The 13,294-nt window shown below is 41.9% G+C and overlaps 1 protein-coding gene across 17 annotated transcripts in view; it reads left to right on the forward strand.

Annotated features, from left to right (window-relative positions):
- PTPRM (protein tyrosine phosphatase receptor type M) overlaps positions 1-13,294 on the forward strand; it is a 1,237,515-nt gene that overhangs the window by 84,901 nt on the left and 1,139,320 nt on the right. Inside the window, exons 1-2 of one of the 17 annotated variants that reach the window (XM_033934022.1) lie at positions 1,768-1,780; positions 3,048-3,130. The exons of 15 other annotated variants lie outside the window; for them this stretch is intronic. In XM_033934022.1, the coding sequence (XP_033789913.1) occupies positions 3,061-3,130 (70 nt within the window). In that variant the 5' untranslated portion in view covers positions 1,768-1,780; positions 3,048-3,060. Of the gene's footprint in view, positions 1-1,767; positions 1,781-3,047; positions 3,131-13,294 lie in introns of those variants that run through there. One more of the 17 variants, XM_033934021.1, reaches the window with a different exon arrangement.

Raw genomic sequence — 13,294 nt, forward strand, 5'->3', positions numbered from 1 at the left:
AGGGCAGCTAAGTGTGCCGGTCCAACGTCGCCTTCAACACCGGCTGTGAAACACAGCCTGCGGTCTCTCTCCCTGGTTCCTTGTGCTGCATTCTGCCCCCAATGATGCAACTTCCTTTTTCAGTCTGACAGACCGTGGCACAAGGAACGTGGAGAGGAAGGCCGCAGGCTGGGTTAAACAATTCCCCTGTAACAAAAAAGTGTGAGTGGAGGTGACGGGGGAGGCCATGCCTGGCCAGGAAGCCCCCATGACTGAGGTGTGTGGTTTGTGTTTTTTTTTTTGTTTTTTTTAAGCAGAATGGGGGATGGGTTGCAAAGATGTGCCAGATGAGGAGTGAAGGGGAAGGACTTATAGGGCCAGAAACAGGGGGGAACTAGTGGACAATGGTCTGGAGGGATAGAAAAAGACAGTAGTTAGACGTGGGGTGCTGTGGAAGAAAGGGGAATGAGACATGTGAAGGGAAGACGGAAAGAGAAAAGGCAGAGATGGTGGACCTGGGAGTGGGGTAGAGGGAGATGAATGGAATAAGAGGATAGGATAGTTGGAAAGGGAGAAATATGGCATGGGAGGGCAGGTGGGAAGGCAGGGAAGAATAGATGTTGCTGGGAGGGGGTTGGAAGGACAGATTCTGCACTGGCTGGGGGGAGACAGGAAAGGACAGAGGTTGCACAGGCTGGAAGGTGAATAGGAGGAACAGATGATGCATGGATGGGCTACTGGGAAGTGAGGGAAAGAGGGGTGCTGCCAGTGGGGGAGGGAAGAGAAAAAGAAAATTGTACATAAGTGCATGGAGTGGGAGGGAAAGAGAGATGGTATGCATGGGGGAAAGAAAGAAGAAGGAGAATTGTTAGACATAATAATGGTGGAGAGGACGGATAGAAAAATATTACACTGGGAGAGATGACTCAAAGAAGTGAGAGATGTCAGATTCTGGAGAAGGGTGATGAAAGGACAGAGTTGTCAGACCACTGGAAGGGAAAAGAGAGATACCAGACCAAATAAAGGAAGGAGATTAGAAAGATACCAGACTGCGGGAAGGAGAGGAGAGATGTTAGACCATGGAAAGAGGGAGGGAAGGAGAGAGATGCCAGACCATGGAAGAAGAGAAAGATGCCAGACCATATGAGGGTGTAAGGGGGAAGACTGATGTCAGATCACTGGAAAGAGAGGGAGGAGATGGTGCACAGCAATGGGTGTGGCAGGGAAGAGAGATAGAAGAAATGCTTCTTATGGGATAGATGGAAATAGGGGAGAAGAAAGAGAGAGCAGATGATACACATGGATGAATGGGAAGGGAAGACACGGAAAAGTAGATTTTGAGAAGAAAGCAGAAAAATGTAAGAAAGTTGAATGTTAGGGGTTAATGCCAAAGATGAATATAGCGGATAGAAAAAATCACTCTATGGACCTGTTCAAAGAGTAAAGTTGATTGAATGATGTAACACAGTTCACCAAAACTTGCTCAGAATCAAGGAGGGGAAAACTGGGGCTAGCCCCAGTTTTCCCCTCCTTGATTCTGAGCAAGTTTTGGTGAACTGTGTTACATCATTCAATCAACTTTACTCTTTGAACAGGTCCATAGAGTGATTTTTTCTATCCGATATATGCACCTTTTCACTCTTGTTACATTGTGTGTAACTTGTCCCCAATTTCTATATTTGACTAAAGATGAATATAGGGCAGAAAATGAAGGAGAGAAAAACATGGAAACACAAGAACATAGACAGAAAGAATGCAACCAGAGATTGGGAAAAGATAATTGTATCACCAGACAACAAAGGTAGAGAATATGATTTTATTTTCAATTTACTGACTGAAATGTGTCAGTTTTGAGAATTTATATCTGCTGGCTATATTTTGCACTGTTCAGGAAGAAATTAATTTCTTTCTATTTCTCAGGTGTTATAATGCATGTAGAGCAGGCATGCTCAAAAGATCGATCACGATTGACCAGTAGATTGTGAAGGCAATGTGAGTTAATCGCGGAGCCCATCCCAGGCTCCTTGATAGACTCTTGTTGCCTTCGTGATCTACCGGGCCGATCAGTCTTCCTCTCCCCGATGTCAATTCTGACGTCGGAGAGGTAGTTCCAGGCCAGCCAATCGCTGCCTGGCTGACCAGGAACTTCTTCTCCGACATCAGAATTGACATTGAGGAGAGGAATGCTGCATTGGGAAGCAGAGTGATCTTGGGGCGGCGGTGGCTTGGGGGCCTGTTCCCTGATGGCGGCAGCAGTGACTTGGGGAGGGCAGGGCGAAAGAAAGAAAGAAGGGAGACAGAAAGAAAGAAAGGGGGTATGGAGAGAGAAAGGGAGGCAGGGAGACAGAAAGAAAGAAGGGGGCAGGGAGAGAGGAAGAAAAAGGTGGGGAGGGAATGAGGTCTGGGGGAGAGGAAGCATACAGTAGGCTGAAAGAAGGGAAGAAATATTGGATGCACTGTCAGAAGAAGAAAATGCAACCAGAGACTCATGAAATCACCAGACAACAAAGGTAGGAAAAATGATTTTATTTTCAATTTAGTGATCAAAATGTGTCCATTTTGAGAATTTATATCTGCTGTCTATATTTTACACTATGGCCCCCTTTTACTAAATCGCAATAGCGTTTTTTAGCGCAGGGAGCCTATGAGCATCGAGCAGCACGGGGCATCCAGCGCAGCTCCCTGCGCTAAAAACTGCTATCATGGTTTAGTAAAAAGGGAGGGGGGTATATTTTGTCTATTTTTTTGTGTAGTCATCTGCCTTGACCTCTTTGAAAACCCCCCGGAATATAAATGATAATTAATATTTTCTCTACATACAGTGTGCTTTGTGTGTTTTTTAAATTTTATTGTTGGTAGATCATTTTTGACTTGGCCATTTTAAAAGTAGCTCGCAAGCCCAAAAAGTGTGGGCACCCCTGATGTAGAGTCTGGCATCTTAGGGTTTCGTTTGTGCATATTAGTACTTTTAGTTTGAGGTACAACTGCCTTTAATTTTTGGATTCAAACAGTTTTATTAATTTTTGATTCACCCTCGTATACATTTTTATTTATTTATTTTTTTACAGCGCAAGGCCATTAATGTTGGAAATTGGCAATTTTCCTACTAATGGAAAGATGTCCTTTGTGCTCAAGAAAGACTTATGTAAAGGTACGCTAAGGTCACTTTTCCACACACTTTTGTAAAAGAAACCCCTATAAAAAGGTATTGATAAACTAGGTAGATACTGAGCTGATCTTCCTCCTCCTTTCAGTATCACTGGAATCATTTCTGTGATCAGTTTAAATCATTCTTTTAGCACACAGTATTGCAAAAAGTGTCCTCTACAAAGATATAGCCTTTCATAGCCTAAGGGTTTAATTTTGACTGATGCATATAGGGGCCATTTTACTAAGCACATGTTTAGCTTGTTGAAAAAGGCTTACTGCAAGACACACTAACACATCTTGTGGTAGTTTTCCTGTTTGGTTTTTGCTTGCTGTTTGTTCACTGCAGATTCCGTTGGATTTTCTTTTCGTGAGTTTTCCTGTTTGCACATAAAAGCATAAGAATAGCCCTACTGGGTCAGACCAATGGTCCATCAAGCCCAGTAGCCTGTTCTCATGGTTGCCAATCCAGGTCCCTAGTACCTGGCCAAAACCCAAGGAGTAGCAACTTTCCATGCTACCAATCCAGGGTAATCAGTGACTGCTGAGATTGAGCCCTAACGTTTGTGTGCCGACCCGCAAAGAACACACTTCATCTTCTCATCCCTCCTGATGCAGCCAACAGCGAAACGCTGGTTACCACCGTTTTTGGAGGAGGAAGATCTTTTTTTTTTTTTTTTTTTTTTAACATCCAGCTCTGCAAAATCAATGAGCCTTATAATTAGGTGCAGCACATAAGATAAGTAGCTGTTACCTTTCATAATAGTTTCATATGAACTGTGACTGATTTCAGATTAAAGCAGAGCTACTCATTAAGTAAGCTAGTCTTTTGACATTTATGAACACTTAAGATAGATAAGATTCCATTTACTAGGAGGTTTTTTACAAGCCTGTGAGGTGCTTACTCTTTCTAGTCTTCTAGCAAGATTCGTTCTGGCTAAAGACGGGGATCTGAGGCTTTTTCCTCCTTATAACAAAGACAATTTTGGCATACACTTATTTTTTGTTTTTTGTTTAATCATTCTAAGTGAATAGAGTAGGTATTTTTCTTTTTTTTTGAGCATTGAATGAAACCCTCTCTCCTGCATTATTTTGATATAATCAGTGGTTTCCCCCATGTCTTTCTCAAAAGACTATGGATATTTCCTGTCTAAACCTTTCTTAAAAGCTAAGCTACCGCTCTTACCACAACCTCTGTGTTCTAGAGCTTAACTATTATTTGAGTGAAAAAATATTTCCTCCTATTGTTTTTAAGTTTTTCCTTGTAACTTCATAGAGTCTCTCTTGCGTGGGGACTTACTGTTAACTTCTATTAAGGCTGTTAAATGTATTTTGCCTTTACTTTTTGATTTACCCTCGGCCCCAAAAAAATATCAATTAATATATATTTCCAAAAACTCCCACTGAAATGACTAGAGGTATCTTTTCACATCAAGGTAGGAAAAGAATCAGAAAAGGAACTCAGCACCTCTTTGGTGAAAAATTCAAATAGCTACTTCTTTAATCATTGGCATTTAGTGCCCCGGGACATAGTAGAAACCTTTTACTGCGGCTTAGTAAAAGAGAACCAAAGTGGTTTATTTTTGGCGGGGAAAGTGTTTCTTCCAGTGATAGGAGCAATTTGAATTTTTCACTCTTAAGAGGCATTGAGCTCCTTTTCTGAGGCTATTCCTATCCTGATGTGAAAAGATACCACTAGTCACTTCAGTGGGAGCTTTTGGGAATATGTATGGGCACGGGCTAATGTTACCAATAGCCCACAGCCATTAAAAAAGATTAGCACATAAGCCTATTCTGCCTCCTATTTTGTAGACAGAAATTTTGAAATTTTTTTTGTACATGGTTTATACCCACAGAGTACAAAATTACCATGGGACACCTCAGTCTGTCACACGGCAAGCCCTCTTAGACGGCAAACCCATAGTCTGGTACTCAGCTAGATACTAACCCAGTTTGCCATTTTAAGGCCTGCTCCATACCATACAATTTAGGTGTGTGTGTGTGTGTGTGGGGGGGGGGGGGGTGCTTTCTGCAACCTTAATGAAATGTCAGTGTTTCACATCTAACATTCTCTCCAGTACTTGCATTAATCCTGCTGTAGAGAATCCATGCTACTATGACTGTTTTATCATGGGATAGAATCCAGATATTTCAGAATCCTTTTGTTAATAGTTATTACAGTAAATTCTTCACCTGTGAGGTAAAAGGAGCTGGCATGGTTATTTGCAGGCTGCCTCCTTTTTTGACCATTTTTCTATTGGAATTACTGTGTTTTTCGCTCCATAAGATGCACCTCACCATAACTCGCACCCTAGATTTAGAGGAAGAAAACCCAAGGAAAAAATATTCTGAACCAAATTATGCCTCTGAACCCAGCCTCCTAGGAAAAATAGTCAAATATACTGCAGCATAAGAATATAAGAATTGCCGCTGCTGGGTCAGATCAGTGGTCCATCCTACCAGGCAGTCCTCTCACGCAGTGGCTCCCAGGTCAAAGATCAGTGCTCTAAATGAGCCCAGCCTCACCTGCGTACATCCCAGTTTAGCAGGAACTTGTCCTACCTTTGTTTGGTGATTTCTGGTTGCACCAGATAGTTCTTTCTTTCCTTCCTTCCTTCCTCAGGCCCAACAGTTGTATCTTTCTATTCCCTCCCTCCTTCCTTCCTATGTTCTGAGTTCTTGCCCCCTCCCTGCCTTGCAGCCTTTGTCCTTCCTCCCTGCTGCGCCGATTCCTCCTCCCTGGTCCGCCGCTCGCCCACTGCTGCCGCAACTCCATGAAGCTTGCCTTCCTCCCTGCTGCGCCGATTCCTCCTCCCTAGTCCACCAGCAGGTACTGCCACAACTGCAGAATGATCCCTCCGAGTTCCACCACCCCTCCATCCCCTGGAACCAGACTTTTTAGCAGGCACCAAAAGGAGCACAAAAAACCTTTTCACCAAACCCCCAACCTACCAATGCCCCACTACCCCAAATAACATGTGGCTTACCGTCCAGGCCGGGCTTTACCATTGCCACTAACACACATACACACACACCACTGAACTTGCCACAGAAACGGGCTATCACAATCCTCAAGGCCACATGGCAGGAACTGGAGCACTGCCCATATCCCAGGAGCCCAAAAATCCCTCGACGGCTCCTCAGGTTCCTGTACTCCTGGACCGGCACTCAACGTGCGCACCCGATGCCGACACAGCAAAACAGCTGACTGCTGCTGCCCAACTCCACAAAGGGCAGGCGACGTGCAATTGGCCCCCACAAGCCTTCCTCCGACGTCAATTCTGACATCAGAGATAAGGTCCAGGCCAGCGATTGGCCTTAGAGAGCAGTGCATGCATGTATGTATCGCCTACAAATAGGAGACAAAACTTACCAAAATCTTAGCAGCTGGTCTTCTAGCCCTTTTTGATGCTTGCGCGGACTTCACATCAGGCTGAGCCCTTCCTTGGGGGGTGGGGGGAGGGTGTCTATAAACTTGAATTTGCACAGTGAAAGTTCCCCAGCCCAGCGACCTGCAGCTCAGGAAGCAGAAGTCAGCAGTGCAGAGCATGAGCAGGCACTTCCAAGAGAGCCGGAGGGAGCCACAGCTCTCTGCCCATTGGCCGCAGAGTGCCTGATGTCATAGATCGGAGGGAGCTTTCCCCTTTTTTTCTTTAGACACTGCGGCCTTTTATGGCACCAAGACAGTATTTACAGTGGCAGCATCGGCTTTAAAGGAGCAGCGCCCAGGGAACGTGGAAGGGGTTGGAATTGACGTCGAGGCAAAGACTTGTGAGTCCGATTGCACACTGCCGGCTCTTCTCTTCCTTTCCTGCATTGGGTAAGAGGGCGGTGAGCAGCACCAGCTGGGGGTGGGGGGAGCGCAGTGCGACGAGCAGCAGCAGAACGCCGGGGGGGGGGGCGGAGGTGTATTCGCTCCATAAGATGCACCCCATTTTGAAAAAAAGCGCGTCTTATGGAGCAAAAAATACGGTATGCTCTGTTTTAAGGCTTTTGGAAAGGGCAAATTATGTAGGTGTATTGTTGAAAGATAGTCAACAGAGAAGTTGTAGGAGATACAGTATATTTTTAATTAGACTAACACTTAATACATTTTAAACTAGCTTTCTAGAGCAGTGGTTCTTAAACTTGTCCTAGGGGACCCCCAGCCAATCAGTTTTTTAAGGTATCCCTAATGAATATGCAGAATATGAATTTGCAGATTTTGCATACCTGTCACTTCTATTATATGCAGATCTACCTCATCAATATTCATTAGGGATATCTTGAAAACCCGACTGGCTGGAGGTCTCCTAGGATAGGTTTAAGAACCACTGTTCTAGAGCTACACTGTATCAAGTCATTATTAGATTTTCATGAATTTTCAATGCTCATGGAGTCTAAACTTTTCAAGTTGCTGAACTCAGTTACTTGAAAAGACTGACCATGGAGGTGCCTTTGTCTAAGTCTGTCTTGCTCATTTTATTAAACCAACTTTAGAAAAAATTTTATAAAGTTAAAGATACATAATAGTGTTACCTGAGGATATTCTTCTAATGGGATTTCAGTGCTTTTATCAATTTTTTTTTAATGTAGACATACTTTGTGCCTGATGATTGACATGATTATGTGATTTTGCAGGGAAACAGAGGAAGAGATGGTCTTTTAAAGTCCTTGTTTAAGCAATAACACACCAGGCTATGAATTACTGGGTAGATTAATTGAGTATGCCTAGGGTGCATGGTGAGACTGGAGGCCAAAGGCTGAGTGATTTCAAGTGAGAAGTGACATAATCCCCCCAGGAATATATTGCCTAGAAATCCTTATTTCCATTTTGAAATGGAAATTGTTTTAGATAAAAAGAGAAGTAAAGGTTATACTGTGCATTTATTTATGATTATTGATATGGATAATAGACAGTTAAACACATCTGCTCAGGATGTTGTTTCTCTCTAGTGTTCTAAAGCCACATTAGAAATAATTACCTTCACAGTTTGTACAACTAAATTAGCTTATCTACATACTATATGTATTTTATGGCTGATTCATTAAGGCACAATAATCTGCAATATAATTATTTTGAGTTGATCCACGTAGGTTAGTGAATCATCCTCATTAAAAAAACAAAAAAATGACACTTTGTAAGAAAATTGTATTTTATTTATTTTTGTTCCTGGGTAATATGTGTTCTTTCTTAATTGCCTATGCTACAAAAGAATAGAAAATGGCTATCATTTCCCCCAAACTTTGTTTCTGTGACTAGGACATTGATATTTTGTTCTTACATTTTTTGCAAAACATTTCCCCCTAAAAAAAACTTGATCAGAGATCTTGGTCTCACCAAGTCCAATGCTGAGTTTTTCATGTTTTTGAAGCTCAAGCAGTGAAAATTGTTTCCTCCTCTTCTGGGTGTTTTTTTTGCCACATCTGGGTATATTCTAATTTTTCGGTTCATAAACAGTTTATCCTGATATTTAAAGAACATTTTTTAACAACCATTCTCTATCTGAATCCAATGCTAACTGGATGAAAAGTATAGCTGAAGCCACCACTTCTGCATCTGATTTTTCCAAAAAGTTAAGTCCAAACTATCCATTGAGAGTTCTTGCTGATCTTTCAATAATTTCTTCTTTCCAAAAGGCAAATAGTAAACTTTTGATATTGGAGGATAAAAACCTTCTGGTACTTTTAGAACCTCTGATAGTTATCTCTTGAACATGTTAAGAGCAATAATAGAAATTACTTTAGGAAAATTAATTAATCCAAGGTTTTGTCGTCTGAAAAAATGTTCCAATATCTCCAGTTTAAAATTGACATTTCCATTATCCCTCATCATAAGTTGGCATTGATTTTGCAAAGTCATTATTTTACTCTCTTGTTCTTGATAGTTAGATTCCAACTTCTCCACTTTATCTTTTAATTTTGATATTTCTGTTAATATTCTGGCACGATGAGAAGTTAAAGTTTGTATCCGAGTCCCTAGAGAAGTTTGTAGTGAGGAAATAGCTTCCCATATGGAATCCAGGTTGATTATTAGAGGTTTCTGCAGGGAAGGGACCAGAAGATTAGGTCCTAGATCACTTAATTTAAAAGTACCTGTATTCAAGTCCGTTGAAAGTGGGCCCTGTGTTCCCCCTCCCATCTGTAAAGCATTGTTGGGTCTCAGCTGAGCTGGTAATTCAACTTACGATGTTCGTAAAGCAGCGTCATCTTTCTCTCCACGATCTGAAGATTGGGCTGCACTACTCTTTTCTCTTCCTGCGTTGTCACACGCAGATTGAGAGAGTGGTTGGACCGGATCTCTTTGTTTCTCCGGTGTGAAGCTGGCAGCCTCGAAGGAGGTTTTGGAGTCTTCTTGTTTGGCTCCCACCTCCAGCCGAGGAATTTTCTTCTGGAGCCCCTTTAGTTCCACGCTCCACAAAGGCATCCATTGGACCAGGTAATAGTTAAACTGACCAGGGCATTACAAAAAAGGAAATTAGACTGCTTCAAATTGTTCAGAATACAACAATTAAGATAATTTGTGGAGCAAAAAAATACGATCACGTTACACCCCTTTTGTTTATTGCACATTGGCTATACATTGTACATAGAATTAGTTATAAAATCCTACTTTTAACATTCACTACAAAATCAAATAACCAACCAGATTTTCATTAATAGACTTTTAATTCCATATAACTCATCAAAATCTCTCCGGTCTATATCTCAGAATCTCCTTACTATTCCCTCCCTGAAATCAATTAATATGTTGCGCTTTAATAATTTTGCTGTTACTGCCCCTACTTTATGGAATTCACTACCTAACCACCTACGTAGCGAATCCAATTTAAAAGAATTTAAAGCAAAGTTAAAAACATTTTTATTCCAAGATGCCTTTTGATAAATAACTGTCCTTTTAAGGACAAAACTAAAGCATTCTGCTATTTTTCCCCATTCATATTGTTATTTCCTTCTATGTTGTATCTTTCCTATAATAATTGTAGTTCTTCCCCACTACCCTATTGTTTGAATGTAGGTCCGTACATTTTAACAGAGTTTTAAGTCAGACTTTGATGTTATTTAATATCCCTTGTTTTTAACGTGTTTTTATGTAATTTTATATTGTAAACCGCTTAGAAACCTCAATAAGCGGTTCAAACAAATCTTTTAATAAACTTGAAACTTGAAACTATGCCCACATTACCCCTCTCCTCAAGTCACTTCATTGGCTTCCTATCTGTTTCCACATTCAGTTCAAACTCCTCTAACTGACTTAAAAGTTTATGCACTCCGCAGCATCTCTCTTCTCTCATCTCTCCCCATTCTTCCCCCCCCAAGGCACTGCTCATCGTATAAGTCTCTCTTATCTGTACCCTTCTCCTCTAAGGCCAACTCCAGACTCCGTCCCTTCTACTTTGCTGCACCATAATGCCTGGAACAAACTGCCTGACTCAGTATGTCAAGCTCTGTCTCTGGCAGTATTTAAATCCAGACTCTGACCACTTCTTTGAAGATGTTTTCAATTCCAAACTCCAACCCACCTTCTAGCACCAATATCTGTCTTATCATTCCCTCTGTAATTCTCCCGCCTGAGCACTGTGTATTGATACACCTTCTTGTCTGTCTTGACTAGACTGTAAGCTCCTTTAAGCAGGGACTGTCTCTTCTATGTTTTGATGTACAGTGCTGTATATGTCTAGTGGCACTATAGAAATGATTAGTAGTAGTTTTTGTTTATCAGATTCTGTATAGGGGATGTCCACAGTTTTTTAAAAACGTGATACAGTTGTATACCCTTTGCATTCATTAACTAAGAGGAGGCTCTTTATACCAGCTCTGACTACTTTTCTCTAGGCTGAAACAGCAACTTGTGGTTATTCTACAGCTGGCCCGAGATTATGGAACGCATTATCTGGTTATCTTCAATTCTGTTCCTCATTACAGCAATTTACTTGTTTATGCAGGCTTTCTGTCATTTCATAGGGCTCCTTTTCAGTGGCGTACCAAGGAATGGGGGGGGGGGCCCGAGGGGGTGTTCAGCTGGCCACTTACCGGGCAATAGGCTGCCGCAGGGGAAAGGCTGCCATTGCCATCAACAGAAAGAAGCCGGCGCCAAATTCTCCCTCCCTGCTGCTTCTCTTCCCCAAGCCAAGCAACTCTAGCCATCCGACGTCAATTCTGACGTCGGAGAGGACGCTCTGGGCCAGCCAATCGCTGCCTGGTTGGTCCGGAACGTCCTCTCTGATGTCAGAATTGACGTCGGGCAGCCAGAGTTGGTCGGCGCGCGGAAAAAGGAGGGCGAATTCGGTGCCGGCCTGTTTCCGATGGCCAGTGGCAGCCTTTCCCCGGCGGTGGTGGCAGCATGGTGGTGGTAGTGGCGGTGGCATGGGGAGGGAAGGGAGAAAGAAAGAAAGGGGGGGTGCAAGAAAGAAAGCAGGGGGGGACGACAGGGATCCAGAAAGAAAGAAAGGGGGCAGGGTGAAAGAAAGAAAAAAAATGGGGCATGGGGAAAGAGAGAGAAAGACAGACATAGAGAAAGAAAGGGGGCATGGAGAGAGAAAGAAAGAAGGGGACAGGATGAAACAAAGAAAAAGTTGGGGGAGGGAATGAGATCTGGAGGAGAGGAAGCATACAGGAGGCTGAAAGAAGGGAAGAAATATTGGATGCACAGTCAGAAGAATAAAGTGCAACCAGAGACTTATGAAATTACCAAACATAAAGGTAGGAAAAATGATTTTATTTTCAATTTAGTGATCAAAATGTGTCCGTTTTGAGAATTTATATATGCTGTCTATATTTTGCACTATGGGCCCCTTTTACTAAACTGCAATAGCAGTTTTTAGCGCAGGGAGCGTCGAGAGCAGCGTGGGGTATTCAGCGCAGCTCCCTGCGCTAAAAAACGCTATCGCGGTTTAATAAAAAGGGAGGGGGTATATTTGTCTATTTTTGTATAGTTGTTACTGAGGTGACATTGCATAAAGTCATCTGCCTTGACCTCTTTGAAAACCCGCGGAATATAAATGATAATTAACATTTTCTCTGCGTACAATGTGCTTTGTGTTTTTAAAATTTTATTGTTGGTAGATCATTTTGACTTGGCCACGAAGGTAACGGGGAGGGAGGGAGGGGAGCTGCTGAAAGACATCTAGTAATCCTTGCAGGCTTGACTGCAGGGAATTATTTTTGTAAAATCATGTTTTGTTATGTGACTGGCATTATTTAGACTTTAATTTCTATGAATGAATAGAATGAAAATGATATAAAATTACTTGCTTGTTTTTATGTGCGTGCGCTGAAGGAAAGTGGAGAGAGAGTGGGCTGAGGACGCTGAAGGGAAATGGGGAAGAGAGAGTGGGGAAAAGACGATGATTTATAAATTGACAATTGTACAGAATATTGTTTCTTTTTATACTTTAATATAATAAGTTCAATATAAAACAATTCAAGGCTTGTGTGGATGGAATCAGGTGGTTTGTGGGGATGAGGACCGAGCTTATGGGGATTAGTCCAATAAAATGGTATTTTCATATTTCTCATTATTTGTTTTATTTTTATTTGTTAATTTGTAAAGTGGTGATTGTTATATATCAGTTTTTCAAATTTACATCTACTGTCTTTATATTTTGCACAGTATTAGAGGACATGTATTACTGTTTTTGTGGTTTTATGGTGTTGCATTGTATGCAGAGTCTGGTTTCTTGGCAGTTCAGTTTAACTTTTGACTACATATTTCTATTTTTAGTTATTCCATATTGGGCAAAGGTGTATCTGTCTGTGTGTATGAAAGGGACATTGCTTTCTGATAGCATCGACTGTACTGGATCAATTGACTGTACAGGATCTGGTTTGTTTAGTTTTACAATGTATGTATTGGTGTTCTAGTGCTCACTGCAGTGTTTAATATGCTGCCTTTTCCTAGGTACAATCTTGTTGTGCGATATGTAGATTGTTACTAAAAATCATATTTTTCATATAGATGGGGGGGGTGTCAAAAAATGATGGGCCCCGGGTGTCACATATGCTAGGTACGCCACTGCTCCTTTTACAAAGCCATGGCAGCATCGCCAAAGCCCATTCAATTCCTGTAGACTTTGCTGCAATTACTGTAGCAGCATCGGTACCACAGCGCTGTAAAAGGGGCCCTTAGTGTGGCAGTTAATTAATCTATTTTTTAAAATCTATTTTTGAAAAATGCTTTGTCAATAGT

Source organism: Geotrypetes seraphini, chromosome 2, assembly GCF_902459505.1.
Source record: "Geotrypetes seraphini chromosome 2, aGeoSer1.1, whole genome shotgun sequence".
NCBI lineage: Eukaryota > Metazoa > Chordata > Amphibia > Gymnophiona > Dermophiidae > Geotrypetes > Geotrypetes seraphini.